At 45.1% G+C, this 15,604-nt stretch overlaps 2 protein-coding genes across 2 annotated transcripts; both read right to left on the bottom strand.

Moving 5' to 3' along the window:
* Positions 1-9,100: 9,100 nt before the first annotated feature.
* LOC120904289 lies at positions 9,101-9,654 on the bottom strand. Its single transcript, XM_040314179.1, has 2 exons — positions 9,431-9,654; positions 9,101-9,356 (listed from the first exon to the last, which is right to left on the bottom strand). The coding sequence occupies exons 1-2, from the start codon at positions 9,639-9,641 to the stop codon at positions 9,265-9,267; spliced, it is 303 nt and encodes a 100-aa protein (XP_040170113.1). The 5' UTR covers positions 9,642-9,654; the 3' UTR covers positions 9,101-9,264.
* Positions 9,655-9,831: 177 nt separating this feature from the next.
* Positions 9,832-10,968, bottom strand: LOC120903162. Its single transcript, XM_040312411.1, has 3 exons — positions 10,424-10,968; positions 10,260-10,328; positions 9,832-10,188 (listed from the first exon to the last, which is right to left on the bottom strand). Exons 1-3 carry the CDS (start codon positions 10,548-10,550, stop codon positions 9,929-9,931), a joined length of 456 nt encoding a protein of 151 aa, XP_040168345.1. The 5' UTR covers positions 10,551-10,968; the 3' UTR covers positions 9,832-9,928.
* Between the last annotated feature and the right edge of the window lie 4,636 nt (positions 10,969-15,604).

Below are 15,604 nucleotides of genomic sequence, written 5' to 3'. Positions count from 1 at the left end.
CGCACCGCAAAATCCAAGAGATTTTAGCGTCGCATTTGGATCGCATTTGGGTTTCGTTCATCCCAGATACGAGTCATAATCCCGCACCGCAAAATCCAAGAGATTTTAGCGTCGCATTTGGATCGCATTTGGTTTCGTTCATCCCAGATACGAGTCATAATGTCAGTCGTATATGGCAGTATTTTGAGAGAGAATTGAGTGTTTCGTGAGATCTGAGTGCTTTACGAGAGCATTTTGTGAGTTCTGCACGCTCTTTGAATTATAATTCATTCACGTGTCCTTGTCACACCTATGCAACTTAAACCGATGGACAAGTGTAAAAAAATTATCGAAATGCGAGAGCCATTCGGCAAAAAAAGGAAACAAAAACTCGATCGAAATGCGATCGAAGTGCGACCGAAAAAAGCTCGAGCTTACACTCCTCAACTGCTTCATTCTACACTTGCGCCCCTCCTCTCCCCCCTCTTCGCTACCCTGCTTCTTTGCCCTGCTGCTGTACACATACGATTGCGCTTATCAATTCTATTGCCCAAAGCCACAGCCACCGTATATTCTATTGCCCACAGCCAATCTCATTCTGCACATCAACGACCGGGCACGCGTGTACGATATATTGAACCAACCGAGCGATATTGCTAGTGCTAGTAAAGTTTGTTAGTGGTTATTTGATAAAGAGTGGTAAGTATTTATTTACATTTATTTTATGTTATATATATATATACATATGTTCGCTGTGTGTCGAACGATTGATCGTTGCGGAATTGAACTGCTCTCCGTTTGGTATCTTTGATGCCGCCGATCCGATTCGACCATTTGACCGCGACAGCGTGGCTCGGTTAGAATTCTATTATAAATCTAATATCATAGTCTAATATACTTTACAGACTAATGTCGTTCGCTAATATGGAGCCGCAAGGAAAAAAAATCAATGTGCTGTCGGATGTGTTGCTCCTGCCTGGTTTGGGACATCTTACAATTAGAAAATTTTTTGCCACCACAACCTTCACCGCCACTACCACCACCATTACCACCTCCAACACCGCCACCACCGCACACACCACCACCACCACCGCCACCACCGCCACAGCCACCAGTACCAACACGGAGAACGCTACACCACCAGGCAAAAATCCTTTTGTTCCTGCTTCTGTAGTTGGTACAGGTGTAGCGCTGGACGAGCCTCACTCCGCCCCGTATGATCCCATGGCTGCACGCACTTCATCGGTGATCGGTCGGTTGTTGGCGAAGCGGAGCCGTAACTCGTATGAAGAGCTCGAGGAAACGCTCGCCACACCCGTTGCTTCTCCCGCACCGATCACAACTCCCACACCCATCGTTACACCAATACCGGTCGTCACTACTGCTCCCGTCTTCCCTCCCGCTCCAGCTGCAGGTACTTTGATGAGCTGTCGTAGGCGCGGTAACAGCCTGAAGCGCAAAGCTTTGGGACCGCTCGATGCCATTCCTGCAACTACCGCTGCTAAACAGGCTGTCGTTCCCGTTGTGGACCCGGTTGTCGTTTCAGCTGACGAATCCGTCCCATTCTCCGTTGTGGAGAAATTGTTGACGGAATTCGCGATCGTCCGGTCTAAGCTGGATCGACTAGACGAATCCGTCGAGGGGATGCGGGGGGAGCAAAAGAAGCATCATGCTGAAATGTCAAGCAAAATTTCGGCCATCGCCAAGTCGGTGCACCTGGCCGAAGTGCAGGTGGGGCAGATCAAAAAATCGATCTGCGTTGGCCAAGATGGATATGCTCCCCCCTCCCCGAGGACTTTAAACTTACGCTCGTCACAACGGAGGATGAGCTAAATGCTTTAGAGCAGAAGCTGGGCGATGCTGAGTGTATGCGGGATAGCTTAGCTTGGCTGCAGGCTGAGGTGTTCGACTCGAGCCACAAAAACGTCTAGACGAAGCAAGGGATCTTGTTTTCGCCAAGGAGTTTTTGCCTCGCTGCAGCTGGAGCGGGAGGAATGCAAAACTTGCTATAAAAAAATATAGCAACATTTTGCAACTTTTTAAGAAGATTGGGAGTACCAATAAAGTGACTATAGCTCCCGGATTTGTCCGAGATTATTTCGGGAAAAAATTGCGGTACTCGTATCAACGCGTGCCAAAAAACCGGACCCTGTAGTGGATGGTGACGGGGATGGTGGGTACGATTTAAATATAATTTAGCTTATATTAAGTTAGTCTAATTTAGTATTGATTAGATAGCTATAGGTGGCCAATTTAGCTTAGTAAGTTTAGGTTAGCATAGCATAGGTAAGCATCGTTTAGCATAATTTGGTATTAAAGCAGAATTAAACAATTAAATCACGTGAAAAAAAACCTTTTTGTTATTTCATAATGAATTAAAATTTACATGGATTTATTTATTCGTTTATTTTTTTATTTTTTTCTTCTTTTGGCTCAACAACCGATGTCGGTCAAGGCCTGCCTGTACCCACTTGTGGGCTTGGCTTTCAGTGACTAATTGATTCCCCCCATAGCAGGATAGTCAGTCCTACGTATGGCGGCACGGTCTATTTGGGGATTGAACCCATGACGGGCATGTTGTTAATTCGTACGAGTTGACGACTGTAGTACGAGACCGGCTCAACCGGACCGGAGATTTTTTATATTTATCTCAATATGATTATCTCAATATGATTTGCCCTTTCATAAAGTAAATACTCTAACACACGCAATCAAATGAAATGCGAGTGGCACGTTATGATAGGCTATGCTTTTCTTATTTGCTAGTCAACAAAAAATAAATAAAAAATAAAAAAAAGATGTACTATTTATTGTCACAGCATTTTGGTTAATTTTGCGATGTAGTTCCTTTGTTGCAAATAATTATCTCTGTTGATGAAATTGGATGCGCAGTGTCCGCTTTCCTTCTAATTAAAAATGAAACTTAACGAAAAGCTAGTCGATAAAAGTAGCCCGTTTCTTTTCTCAAATCAGACGACCAAACGACTTTCGGCTTAGTTATTTTTAGTTTGTTTATTTGCCGTTAGAAAGGTATGTGTTAATGGCACAAACATAAACTCGCCCTCTTTGGCGGTTTCTACAGCAGCAAGCTTGCACAGTATTGAGCTGCTCAGCGTGCGTTGAACTTGACCGGAATTAACGTCTTCAACACTTCCCCGAAATATCAAAACATGCTCCGAAGGGTAAGGCTGGCTAAAAGCAGAATATTTTTGTTTCAGGGCATGCCCTTCAAAGATTAGCTGCGCGCCCTGTTGTGTTGCGGTGTGGTACTTAACGATGGTGCCATCATTTGTCATGTACCACTGATCGCGAAAATTGGTTCGCAACATCAAACCTTTCCTCTCAGTGGCAATTATCTCCTTGCCTTTTACCATTCGGGTGGAGCATTCTACTGCAGTTACTGGATTGCATTCTTTAGCAAACTCGATGTGCTCTAGCTCAATCAGTCGATGAACTGCTTGTGCTAGGCTGTTCCTCCCAGAATGGACCAACTTTCCCACATCGTGCAGCTTTGCCTCGTAATCGTATGCCGATGTAGTGTTAATATCCCCAAATCGAAATACGTCATCGTAAACGTGCAGCAGATTATGCACATTGCTGTTCACAAGCGTGGGGCTGTAAACATGAGCATAATCTGCCACAAACTGCTCCAGCAACGATGCTGCATACTCCCATTTTTCCTCATGGTGCGACGTGGAGAGGAAAGTGATCGCAACAAACAACAGCATGAAATGCTGGTACGCTGCATCGCAAAGTCTGTCCTTCAGTACTACGAAACCTGCATAATGCAAAAACATCCGGTATTCGGATGCCTTCCACAGGTTTACATAATGCAAGTTTCGCAACCTTCGTTGGAAGTCTGAAGGCAGGCTTAGACGATGAAGATGTGCCGACATTTCACGCTGTTGCTGTCGGGACAGCTTAAACTTCACCTCTGGATGGCCGTTAATCCATATATCCACTTTTTTTGCCAGCACTCCTTTATGAACCAGGTGCATGCAATCCAACACAAAATCCATAATCATATCACAGTTTATCATGTCGGATAGTGGAGTAGGGCGGATGATATGGTCCGGGTACTTTCCAGCACAGAACAATTCATCAGTCCTTTCTTGGGTATCTGTACTGTATGTAAACTTCTCTTTATTGACGTGTTTTCTACAAAGGTTGAACATCGACTGCCCCTTGCTCCCGAATTCTCTCGCTTTTATAGTTCATTATACCATCAGGGTTGTCGAACCCATTTTTTCAATTCACATTCGGCCCTCCTGATGTTTCTTCCGTCTCGGAAGTTCCTTCTTCTTCTCCCTCTTCTAGCTCTGAATCTATGTCGTCTGTCCCTACCGCAAATGCCCAAGGCTTCATATAATCATCGCTAGACGTCGTTACGTTCGCACCCTCCGCGTTACCCACTTTCCTGACTTTGTACCGCCCATTTCGATTCACCTGAACTACCTCATAAGGCCCGATATATTCACTCGCAAGTTTCCGTCCCGCCACAAATTGAGTCCTACGGATAGCTACTAAGTCCCCTACACTATAACCCCTTTCCGGTTTGCGCTTTTTATCATATTGTCTTTTGTACTGTTGTTGAGCTTTTATAATCGCGTTTTTGGCCTCGAGTCTCATTCTTTTCCTATCTTCATCAAATTCCTCATATAACTCATCATTTAACAATTCTATTAACTGATCACTCGCCTTACTCCTCATTTGTATCCCAAACATCAGCTGAAATGGTGATCGTCCCGTTGACGCGTGACTATGTGCGTTAATAGCCTGTTGAACTTTATTTATATTTTTAAACCATTTCGCGGGATCGTCAGATGAAAGCTTTGACAAAATCGTTAGTACAATTCGGTTAACCCTCTCCGCTTGCCCGTTACCTCTTGGCACCCCAGTAGTACTCACGACATGATCGATACCATTTTTCTTCAGATGCTCGCTGAATATCTGCGATGTAAATGCCGATCCCCGATCACTGATGACGCGCGCCGGGTTGCCGAAGATCGATGACCATACCTCCAGCTTCCGCAACGTTTCCTCTCCGCTGGTCGTCTTTGTAGGGAAGAGCCAAACGAATTTCGAAAATCCGTCCACTACCGTTAGCACGTACTTATACTGCTTCGCTGTCGCGTCCATTGGTCCGACATGATCCATATGCAGGGTATGCAGTGGTGTATCTCCTTTGTCGATGCAGTTCAGAAAGCCCTCCTTGTGACCAAGCTTCTTGTTGAACATAATGCACTTCACACAACTATTCACTACTTGCGCCACCTTTCGTTCGAGATGAAGTATCCAATACTTCTGTTTGATGGCATGTGTCGTACCTTTCACGGAGAAATGACCATCATTATGCGCGTCGTGAATAATCTCTTTCTCCATACTTCGTGGAACTACAAGTAGCTCATTTCCATCACACACTTTATAAAGCACACCACTTTTCATTACAAAATCATCGTATGGTCCTTTAGAAAGCATTTCCACGATGGCTCTAACCCCACAATCGCGCTGTTGAGCAGTTTTAATACGATAGATCGCCTCACTCACAATGTGTAACACTTCATTCGGGTATCTGCTTAAACAATCTACGTGTTGCAGATTACGCCCTGGACGATGCTCGGCTACGTAAGAAAAGTCCTGCAGAAACATGACCCAAGCCGACACTTCACGAGGCACATCCCTTTTCTGCAATGTTTGCTTAAAAGCAATACAATCTGTTACCAACTTAAATTGTATTCCCAAAAGGTAATGCCTAAACTTTTTCACTGCCAGATACACTGCTTTTGCTTCCAATATATAACTGTGAAGCTTCGATTCTCCCTCCGTGGTCTTCTTGCTCCAAAAGAAAACTGGATGCATCTTTCCACTAAATTGCTGAAGTAGCACAGCTCCGAACCCGTTCTTGGACGCATCCGTATGCAGCTCTGTATAAGCTTCCCTATTGTACAACACTAGGATCGGTTCCTTCACCAACACTTCCTTCAACGCTCTAAATGCACTAACTTCAGACTCACCCATTTCAAATTTCACATCTTTACGTAACAAGTCGGTCAACGGTCTCGCTACCACAGAATATTGTTTAATAAACTTTCGAAAAAATCCTGTCAACCCTAGAAATGATTGCACCGCCTTGACATCAGAAGGTTCTTTAAATTTTGTTATCGCTGCCACTTTCTCTTGCCCGGGTGATATGGTTCCATTTTCCACAAAATGACCAAGAAACGAGATGGAAGTTTGTAAAAACTGACACTTCTTCCATTTAATGTGTAATCCATACTCTACCACTTTTTCAAACACTTTCTTCATTTTCTCAAGGCATTCTTCGGCTGTAACACCATGCACTATAATATCATCCATATAGAGGTTCATCACATGACTATTCAAAAGCGGTTGAAACACATGGTTCACATAACGTATGAAAACAGCTGGCGAATTGCAAAAACCAAACGGTGCACGTAAAAATTCATACAGCCCTGTTTTCGTCACAAACGCTGTGAATTTACGGCTACTGGGCTCGATAGGAACATGAAAGAAACCATTTTCTAAATCCATCACCGAAAAGTATTTCGCACTCTGCAGCTTTTCTAACACTTCATCTATTACAGGCACTGGAAAAGCGTCTTTTAACACCATGGTATTCAATTGCCGATAATCTATACACATTCTGCTAGATCCGTCCTTTTTCTTAACCAGCACAACACGGCTAGCATAATCGGAGTTTGACGGCTGAATAATTCCTTTTTCCAACCACTCTGCCACCTGTTTGTTCACTATTTCGTTTTCCATATCAGGCAAACGACTGGGAGTATGCCTAAACGGTGTTGCTATGTCATTCAACGTTATTTTTAACTGCACTGGACACTCTTTTAGATTATCACTGTTGGTCAAGCGATCGCTGTTTTTCTGCTGCATTTCTACTACCATTTCACTAACCACCTGTTTAAACTTCGGATGCACCTGATAGCTTTCACTTTCATCTCTAATATTCTGAATCCACGCAACGTCAGACTCATTAGATTGTTTTGGTGCTATCGTGATCGCACTGTTGTTGATCGTAAACTCCACCGTCTCCAAAAAATCCATTCCAATGATTAATTGTGCGTTTATTGCTCCCTCAGGCACAACAATAAGTTGGATTTCGTATGTTGCGCCATCTATCACGATAGGAACCTGGGTTTCTTTAAGACCATTCCGCAAATGTCCACCCAAACCTTTCAGTGTTCTTTCCGAATTGGACCAAACCTTGCAATTTGATGGAAGTTCCTCAAACGCATTACTTATTATTAGTGAAACTTCACTTCCCGTGCCCAACAATGCTTCAAACTCCTTTCCGTACACTGATACGCTCTTCACTGGTAATTTCTGTTTTGCTACCAATTGTGATTGAACACCAGTAAACTGCACAGCAAAGTTATTGTCACAATTCTTTGCCTGGTGTCCCATACGACCACACTTGAAACAGGCTCCTTTGTTACCAAATGTGTTTGGCGTTGCTGGAATTGCTGGCCTTTTTGTTTTGCATTCCTTTGCACGATGTCCAAACCCGTTACATTCAAAACATCTCGGACCACTTTTGTTCGATGGACACTTTTGTGCTTCGTGCCCGGCGTCACCACAATTATAACAAAAGCGCTTCTTCTTATTGTCTTCATTTCTTTTAAACACATGTTTTGTCGGTTCGATCCTTTTGCTTGCTGCTCTCTCGAACAAACGAATCTTTTCTTTTAGCATAGCAATGTTTTGAGACGCATAAAACAATGCACGCTGATTTTCATCTTCCGTGAACCCATCCGCAATGTACTCGATCAAACTTGCTTCGTCCAACTTTATTTGGTTTGCCAATTCCTGCATCGAGTAAACAAACTCTAAAGCAGACTCTTCTCTTTTCTTACGTCGTGTTGACAACAACCGATGGACGTCACTCGCCCGCATTTTACGTCCAAACTCGTTGATCAGTGCTTGGCGCAGCTTTTGGAACGTCGTCATACCCACCAGAGTTCCTAAGAAACTACGAGCCACACCCGTAAGCTTCTTGCGGCACATTATAAGTTTTTGTTCGGCACTCCAGCCTGCCATCGTACTAATTTCCTCGAAATGTTTCAACCATCGATGAATATCTTGGGTGGAACCAGCACTGAACGCCTCAATCCCTTCTTCGATGTCCCTGAAGGAATATGGCTGTGTTCCCGGCTGTTCCCTTTCTGGTATTGTTTCCGCATCGGCATAAGCTGCGGCATCAGTTCGATTAAGTGTTTCATCTTGTGTTTGTTCATCGTATTCGACAATACGAGTGGCCAGTTCTTTTTTGTTTCCACCTGTAGCTATTCCCCGTTCCTCGCACTGTTTCACCAACCCCAGTTGGGTGTATTCCTCGACCAAAGCCGCAACGGCTGCCTCAGTGTCGTTTTCCGTTGACATTTTCGCGGTATTTCGCTCAACGCAAGAAACCTTTGTTTGCACTGCACCGACCACACACGTTTTGTTTCGGCTATTGTTTCGCTCTTCTCCACCCACAAACACACTTGTTATTTCGTCGGTTGCGCTCACGTCTGAACCCGTCGCACACACACAATCACGCGTTTTCAAATTGGTTGATCTGCGCCTGTCCTAACGCACAACACACGCACGCACGCAAACACACGTCTTTAAGTTTTCGGTTGCGCCCGTTTCATCCTTCAACACAGACACATACCCAAACGCGCGACTTTCTTGTTTGCCGATTGCGCGACCGTCTCAACGAGTACACACAAGCGAACACACGACTTCAAATTGGCCCGATGCGCACACACAAGCAAACACACGTCTTCGCGTATACCGGTTGCGCATCCGCCCCAGAACGCCGCACACAAGCAAAAACACGTCTTCCTGATTTTGGTTGCGCGCTCGTCTCAACACTCACGCACACACACACACGTCGTCAAGTTGTACGCTCTTCACACAGCATAGCACACAACACACGTCTTCCAGTCGTATGCTCTTCACACAGCATAGCACACAACACACGTCTTCCAGTCGTATGCTCTTCACACAGCATAGCACACAACACACGTCTTCCAGTCGTATACACCTTTTTTATTTTCTTATCCGCGCTCATCCGTGCACATCCGTGCTCATCCGTGCACATCCGTGCTTATCCGTGCTCATCCCAATTCTGACACCAAATGTAAACTTCTCTTTATTGACGTGTTTTCTACAAAGGTTGAACATCGACTGCCCCTTGCTCCCGAATTCTCTCGCTTTTATAGTTCATTATACCATCAGGGTTGTCGAACCCATTTTTTCAATTCACATGTATGGGAAATACATCCGGTGCCCACACATTTGCCCTTCCACCGTGCATTTGTGACAAGCGCTGTATGAAGTATGGTCTTTCACACCTATAAAATGAATTACAAAAATAAAACTCACATGAGTTGCCATACTAAATTTCTCCAAATAACCTTAAACCTACCTTTTATAAACGATTTTGCTGGTGCATCGGCAATGATGGCTCGCAAACAGACCCAATATAATTGCTGCCCAATTGCCAAATGATTTGTCTGCAGATCGTTCATCTCCTCCACAAACCGCCTTAAATACTCCTCCAGGGAGTGTGGTTTGGATTCGCCACAGAATATGGCCACCACCATAACGGGAGAATCGGGCACGTTAAATACCTTCATCAAAATCGGCCAAAACTGAGACCGACTGCTTTTGTAGAGCGGCATACCATCTACAAAAAGTCGATCTCAAAACCCTTGACAGGAAGTTTTACATTGCTATAATAAAATCAAACATACACACTAGTGAGAACACGGAACAATCCATTGATTGTAATGGAAAACTTAGCGACTTTTCAACACTTACCGATAATATTGCTGCAAACATGTACCCACACCTCTGTACCACAGACTTCCTCCGCCGATGGACGTTACCGCCGCTTCCGTCGATTTCGACACCGGTGTGTGCATCAGCGTCCGGGGATCGCGTGGCAATTTGTAGTGCGGTTGGTGCTGCCTAATGTGGGCAAGTAAAGGGCCAAAGCTCTATGAGTTTGGCCGGTCTGTAGTGCCCACAGTCTCAAGCCATCCTCAAACGACGCTTCGCCGAACGGACGATCTTGCAGCGGCACCTCGTGCGGCAAACCACCGTCCGTATCGGTATCAGCACCGCTGCTGTAGCCCATCGCACCTTCCTCCTCACTATCGCTCATCGACGATGGAAGATTTTCTGTACAGTAAAAAAAATAGACACAATGAACGTCAATTGATAAAGAATGAATTAAAAGTATCTCCACTTACCGGACACTTCCATATGTTCGAAGCCTTCGTCGCTTACCAATGGCAAAGCATCAACAGACACGTGACTATCTAAAATAGCCAAAAGAAATTCATTAACAACACTTGGCACGACTTGGAACACTTTCGATCAATCCTTTTTTTTGCTCTTTTTGCATTACACTTACCCATTGTTGTGGATTGCGGAAGGCTAGCACGTGCACATTCCTCCTCCCATTCCTGCAAGCGCCGCTTCAGCAAACGATCACGTGCATGGTACACCATACCACTTCGCTTATCACGACGTGTTGCCATTATCACAGCACTTGCTTAATTTTCGCACAAATTGGTTGAAAATTTCACGGGATCAGTAAGAACGGATTGTGCACTCTATGATGATCAAATCGCGTTAGAAGCTTCGATTACAATTTCTAGGCGCCAAACGCGATCGAATCAGACAACATCCACATGATAGAAAAGGACAACACGACATGCACATGAAAGGGAACACAGTTTGATAGACGCTCATAGGACCGAATATACACGCAAGTGTGTTCGGTACCGGCCCTAACCGAGAGAGTACACTCCACTCAAATCACGATTGGCAGCGAGCTACACGCGCGTAAAAGGGAACGATATAAAAGCGAAAGCGAGAAAGGATTAGTTCATGAGCGCCCGTGAGTTGCATGTATGGCGAAAGCCAGAGAATTGAGTGATTTTTCGATCGCATTGCGCTGCGAGTCGTTCTATCGCTATTTCTCTCTATATCCTTCCCTCTCGCGACCATCTCTATGCTACCTTTTAGTGCTAATAATTCTTTTATTTTAAATTTAAGTTCTAACTTATTATTATTATTATTTTTGTTATTATCATTATTCTTATTATTATTATTTTTGTTATTATCATTATTCTTATTATTATTATTATTATTTGTCACTTATGGTGACGACGCGATCGTTCGAGGATCGACAAGGAGCGTCCGTATTTTAGCTAGCGGCCGCTAGAGGTCTCGGACTGGACGATAAACGTTCGGACTGAACGAAAGGGATCGACCGAGCGTTTGACGGATAGCCGGTGACCGCATGGACTGCGAAATAGGGCTTTCTTTTTGATCCCGGACCTGCGTGGAAGCGGACGAATTTTTAGTTTTTTCACTCTCTCGGCTACTAAAATTTTGTGCTGTTAAAGGCATAATAAAATAATCCTGAATTACTTAAAAAAGCCGTTTTTTGGTAAATTATTTATCTGCAGGCCGGGCGTTGTGCTAACGCGCAACATTCTAAAAATTCAGCTAAAATTCTATTTAAAAACTCAGTCTTATAATTCTTCTAAATTCCTCTCACACAAGCTGTGCAAATTCGGCTCGTTCTCTACTTGCTCTATTATACCACGCGGTAAGCGCTGAGAACAAAGGACTGTTCGGTAAGGTACACGCACATACAAATACACAGCCAACGCATCCGAATCGTGTAGTGCAAAAATACAAGAGGAAAGTGCAGTGATCGCGGACTTTACGTGTGCGGTGTGCGATAAGGCGGATTCGGTAGATTCGTTATTGCAGTGCGATTTTTGCGATAAATGGTACCATTACGAGTGTGCGCACGTGGATAAAACGGTAGAGACGAGGGCATGGTGGTGTGCGGAGTGCGAAGTGAAGACCAAACTAGCGAGCGGCAAGAAAGACGACGAGATAGCGCGCTTGAAAAAAGAGATGGAGGCTCTTAAAGCCACGACGGAGAAAGCGTTAGCTTTGATACGGGAGAAGGATGCGGAAGTAGCTCGGCTCAGTAAGAGCAGCGAGCGAACCTCGTTTTCGCCCGGGTAATCGCTTCCTTGCTCAACGGCTAAACGGATTTCGGTCAACGAAGAAGGTGACCTGAGCCAAAGCCAAATAGCAGCCCGTCAAGCAGTGCGCTATGAACTCCCCTTCATTCAATGGGAATCCCGAGGAATGGCCGATATTTCTGTCTAACTTTCGAAAATCGTCTCGTACGTTTGGGTTTACCGAAGACGAAAATATCCTTCGATTGCAAGGAGCATTACGGGGAAAAGCACTACGAACGCTGCAAGGCCGTCTCCGGCACGCTGACAATCTGGAGGAAATATTGAGCGCGCTTGAAAAATCATACGGGCGACCGGATGTGTTAGTGAATACGTTGCTCGAACAAATTCGCGAATCACCTCCGATTAAGTCTGAGCGACCCGATAGTTTTATCGAATACGGCGATTTAGTTGCTGAAATATGTTCAACTATAAAGGCAAGCGGAACTTCTCACAGGTTGTACGATGCAGCGCTGCTTCAAGAGCTGGTGGACCGTATGCCGGCATATCTGCGCTGGAGCTGGGGCATGCATAGTCAGGAGCTGAAAAGTGTGACGATGAGCGAGTTCGGTGCCTGGATTCAGAAGGCGACGGATGGAGCAATGGCGGTAACTCCTCCGCAGCTGAAGAAGAAGACGACAACGCGACAAGTGCATGCGCAACACGTGGAGACGCATCAGCCCCAGCCCAATAGGCATCGAGAGTGCGCGTTGTGTAACAGTGATACGTGCGGTACGATCGCGGAGTGTCGGCTATTTAACCGGTTAAGCGTTGCTGATAGGTGGGACAAGGTGCGCACCTTGAAGTTGTGCAAACGATGTTTGGGCAAGCACTACGGCCCGTGCTCGAAGCGTGACGACTGTGGTGTCCAAGAATGCGTCGCTAAGCATCACCGGAAGTTGCATCGTGTCACCAGCGAGGAACGCGTGGAGATAAATCATCATGGAACGCGCTCCGATGGTACATTGCTGCGTTACGTGCCGGTAAAGCTGCACGGTGAGAGTGGTCCAATTTACACGCATGCGCTGTTAGACGAGGGGTCGACGGTGACGTTGATGGAGCAGGAGCTCGCCAGGCAACTTGGGGTTAGCGGCGTTCTTGACCCGTTGTGTTTGCAGTACAGTGCGGGAGAGCGACGCGATGAACGTGATTCGGAAAGGGTAGCGGTGCAAGTCTCCAGTGCTGAAGAAAATGCATCCGCATTTTCGATGGCCGACGTGCGTACAGTCAGCCGGTTATCGCTCCCTATCCAATCGGTAGATGTGAACGAGTTGAAGCGAAAATATAAGCATTTGGAGGCGATTCCAGCTGCCTCGTATGAGGCTGTTTCTCCTCGTTTACTAATCGGTATCGACCATTACAGATTGACCAGACCTTTGAAAACTATAGAAGGACAGCCATGACAACCTACAGCTACGAAGACGCGTTTGGGATGGCTCATTTTTGGCAAATGCACGGATAACGCTAACGACACATCCATTGTGCAGCCGGAGTCTAGCTACCACGTATGCGATTGCCAAGGAGAGACCTCACGGGCAGATCGTATGATGGCAGCGTACTTCGAAGTGGAAGGTTATGGTCCTGCGAAGGAGCCTTTGTTGTCGAAGGAGGATCAACGTGCGATGTCGATTCTGCAAAACAACACAAAACACGTCGACGGGCGGTAAACCACGGGCTTACTCTGGCGGAGCGACAACGTTTTCATGCCGGAAAACCGTCAAATGGCTCTATCTAGGATGGAGTGTCTGGAGCGTAAGATGAGCCGAGATACGAGCGTTGCGGAGAAAATTAACGCGATAATAGAGGACTACTGGAAAAGAGCTATGCCAGACCGATAAGAGAGGATGAGCTGAAAACCTTCTACCCTAGGAAATGGTATCTTCCAGTTTTTCCAGTGACAAATCCTAACAAGCCTAATAAAGTTAGGTTAGTATGGGATGCGGCAGCTGAAGTTAGAGGTATCTCGCTGAACAAGAAGCTGCTGACTGGCCCTGACCTGTTGACACCGCTGCAAGCCGTGCTATTCCGTTTTCGTGAATATCGAGTCGCGGTGGCAGCTGACATCCGGGAAATGTACCACCAGGTACGCATTTGCGATGATGACGTCCACAGTCAACGGTTCCTATGGAGATGGGGAAACACAAATGCAGAGCCGCAGGAGTTTGTCATGCTGAGGATGACCTTCGGTGCAGCATGTTCTCCAAGTACGGCGCAATTCGTAAAGAACGAGAATGCGGAGAAATATCGTTCCCTGTACCCGCGTGCAGTTCGCTGTATCCATGAAGAACATTACGTGGATGACATGCTTACAAGTGTGGAAACGGAAACTGAAGCGATTGAGCTGGCGTATCAGGTGAGCTTAATACACAATAATGCTGGATTTTCTCTCCACAATTGGCTCTCAAATAGCATCAGAGTCGTGACAGCGGTAAAAGGCACTGAGTCAACCCTCAAGGAAATGGATTTCGAACCGTGTCTAAAGCCAGAGAAGGTGCTGGGAATGTGGTGGGACACCACAACAGATAGTTTTGGCTTTAAACTATCCCGTGTAAGACACCTGGAGCTGGCACGCAAGGACAAACCACCGTCCAAGAGGCAGATGCTGCGGACTTTGATGTCGATCTACGACCCGTTAGGTTTGATCGCAGGCGTGCTTTTTTATTTGAAAGTACTTCTTAAGGAAGTCTGGCGCCTACACCTTGGCTGGGATTTCATTTCATTTCATTTCATTTCATTTCATTTATTAATACAATATCCGCCATCAAGGCTAAATAAGGCAGACTTAAAACTAAATAAAGTCTAACAAATAAACAAAATAATTCATGAAAAACTAAGCCTAACTAAACTAGTCTAGACCTAGCAAAAAAATTAAAGAAAAAAAAAACATAGGTAGAGCGTAGAGACTATCAAAACTTAATGAAACTTAGAAGAATAATTAAAGAGAATTAGAAGAAAAAATACGGTTACGGAAAGAGTTGAGAGAGGAGTCGAAATCAAAGAGATAGTAAAAATGGTTAAACAACCTGAAACAGGATAGAATAGGATCATTGAAAGTATAAAGAGTATGACGTGTTTCCAATTGACAGAGGATCACGAGGACGAAGGGAACGAGAGGGAACATACAACGAGATAGACGAGAGTAAATCAGGAGCATCAGTATCAGAAAGTAATAAGCCACCAATAAAACAAGCCTGAAACACTTGGCGGCGGAAGCTTAAGGAGTGAAGATTGAATAACTGCAATCGCGTTTCATAGGGAGGTAGTGAGGCAGCACCGAACAAACGACGAAAAGCAACCCTGATAAAAAGGCGCTGAATGCTTTCAATTCTCGAACAGCCATCAATAGTAGGAGGATTCCAGATGATGCTAGCATATTCAAGAAGAGGCCTTACCAGAGCACAATAAAGGTTTCCTAAGAAGCTTTGATCTCTAAAAATAGAGGTAAAACGTAAAATAAACCCAAGAGTTCGATTAGCTTTTAGTAGAACCTCATCAAGCTGCAGTTTAAAGTTAAGACGACTGTCGAGTATAATACCAAGGTCACGGAT

The sequence above is a fragment of the Anopheles arabiensis genome, chromosome 3, assembly GCF_016920715.1.
Source record: "Anopheles arabiensis isolate DONGOLA chromosome 3, AaraD3, whole genome shotgun sequence".
Taxonomy (NCBI): domain Eukaryota; kingdom Metazoa; phylum Arthropoda; class Insecta; order Diptera; family Culicidae; genus Anopheles; species Anopheles arabiensis.
This window is presented reverse-complemented; position numbering and strand designations above follow the sequence as displayed.